Source organism: Octopus bimaculoides, chromosome 4 (genome assembly GCF_001194135.2).
Source record: "Octopus bimaculoides isolate UCB-OBI-ISO-001 chromosome 4, ASM119413v2, whole genome shotgun sequence".
Taxonomy (NCBI): domain Eukaryota; kingdom Metazoa; phylum Mollusca; class Cephalopoda; order Octopoda; family Octopodidae; genus Octopus; species Octopus bimaculoides.
The window spans coordinates 53,060,810-53,062,429 of record NC_068984.1 but is presented as its reverse complement, the minus strand read 5'-3'; the positions used below and the strand labels follow the sequence as shown (position 1 = coordinate 53,062,429).

The following is a 1,620-nucleotide window of genomic DNA, read 5'->3' as shown; positions in this document are numbered from 1 at the left end:
GATTTTGTGTTACTATAAATGGAATGATCTTTTCCTGTTTGTCTTTTCTTTGCGGTGTCCTCAGTTGTTGTATGGGTATTTTCGAAGCCCGCTGAATACCATTTTCTATGAGTCATGATGGGTATTTTTGCTTTACCAGAAATTCTTTCAGTTCCATCAGGCGTTGATTTCTGGTCTCTATATCCTCTACAATAGTACATATTCTCCTGGCTAGGCAGTATGGTATGTTGCGTTTTGTATGGGGTGGATGGCATGATTTAAAGTTCAAGTATTGGTGTGTGTCTGTGTGTTTGTAATATATATCTGTGGTAATGGCGGTGTTCTTTTTAATTACCATTATATCTAGAAATGGTAATTTTCTACTGTTCATCTCCTTTATATATGTGTGTGTGTTATATATCTTGTTTCAGTTATTGGTCTGGGGTGCCGGTGTTTCTCCTTTCCCTACTCACTGTCTTTGGCAACTGACATTTTTATAGAGAACCCATTTCTCGTCACCAGTCACTATTCGGTTCAAAAAAAGGTTCATTAGTGATATGTGACAGCAAAGAAGAGCACACATTCACTCTCTGTGCGCGATTAGACTTGGAAAGTTTGTGAGGAACCCATTGACCCAATTTGCTGACTTTTCTGATGGCACACAGGTACTGTTGAATGGTTGAATAACCAAATCCAAGCTTCTCTGCTAGTTCCTCAACAGTTGCAATGGGATTTTGTTTCACCAGAGTTTACAGAACGTCCTCGTCGAACTCTACAGATCTTCCTGGATGAGGTTCATCTTCTAGGCTGTAGTTTCTAGCTTGGAATTTCTGGAACCACCATTGACACTGAGTTACACTTATTGTCCAATCCCCATAAATTACATTAATATTCCTTACACTTTCTGTTGCATTGTTGCAAAATATGCTGAATATGTTCCTTCATCACTTCCATTATAATTTTGAAAAAATAACTGTCAGTAACTCTTCAGAACTTGCACTAAAAATAAGGACTAGGTAAAATTACTACCTGCTTTTGTAGCAAGTTGATGCAGGTAATTTATCCTGTCCCCCTCTGACTTTTAGTTCATGCAATTGAAAAAACCGCATTATTTATGGGATGACCCAATATTTGTGTTCTTTAGCTTATTACTCCCTCATATCTATACATCTGTGTTTGTATCGACCTAAGCAAGGTTTATCTTCATCCTTTGCATATTTGCTTTGATAATCATTTTGTTATTGACTTTTTTTTTTCCAGATGTGTATAGACTTGCAAGTGATAATGACTACCAAACTAAAGAATCGAACGATGTGAAGAAAGTAAGTTGGTCTTTTCTAATGGATGGAAATATGCTTTACAATAATTTATAATTTATTCTCCATTCCCTTCCCTCATAAACAATATTTTTCTCTTTCATGAAGTCTATTTTCTAATTAGCTTAACTGGGAACTATTTATATCCTTTATTTCACAATTAATAGAGTGTTATTTGAGATCATTATCGGCTGTAGATATCCTATTTAGTAATTTATGTAGATTGTAGAAGAAACCACTTTCTGGTTAGGTGGTGTTTCTTAGTTGATGCAGTTTTGTGTGTGTGTGTGTGTGTGTGTGTGTGTGTGTGTGTGTGTGTGTGTGT

At 36.1% G+C, this 1,620-nt stretch overlaps 1 protein-coding gene across 5 annotated transcripts in view; it reads left to right on the top strand.

Moving 5' to 3' along the window:
* The window catches only part of LOC106871829 (prominin-1-A), a 144,619-nt gene that overhangs the window by 76,149 nt on the left and 66,850 nt on the right, over window positions 1-1,620 (top strand). For all 5 annotated transcript variants that reach the window (XM_014918539.2, XM_052967071.1, XM_052967069.1 and 2 more), the window contains exon 3: window positions 1,240-1,301. In XM_014918539.2, the coding sequence (XP_014774025.1) occupies window positions 1,240-1,301 (62 nt within the window). The remainder of the gene's footprint in view (window positions 1-1,239; window positions 1,302-1,620) is intronic.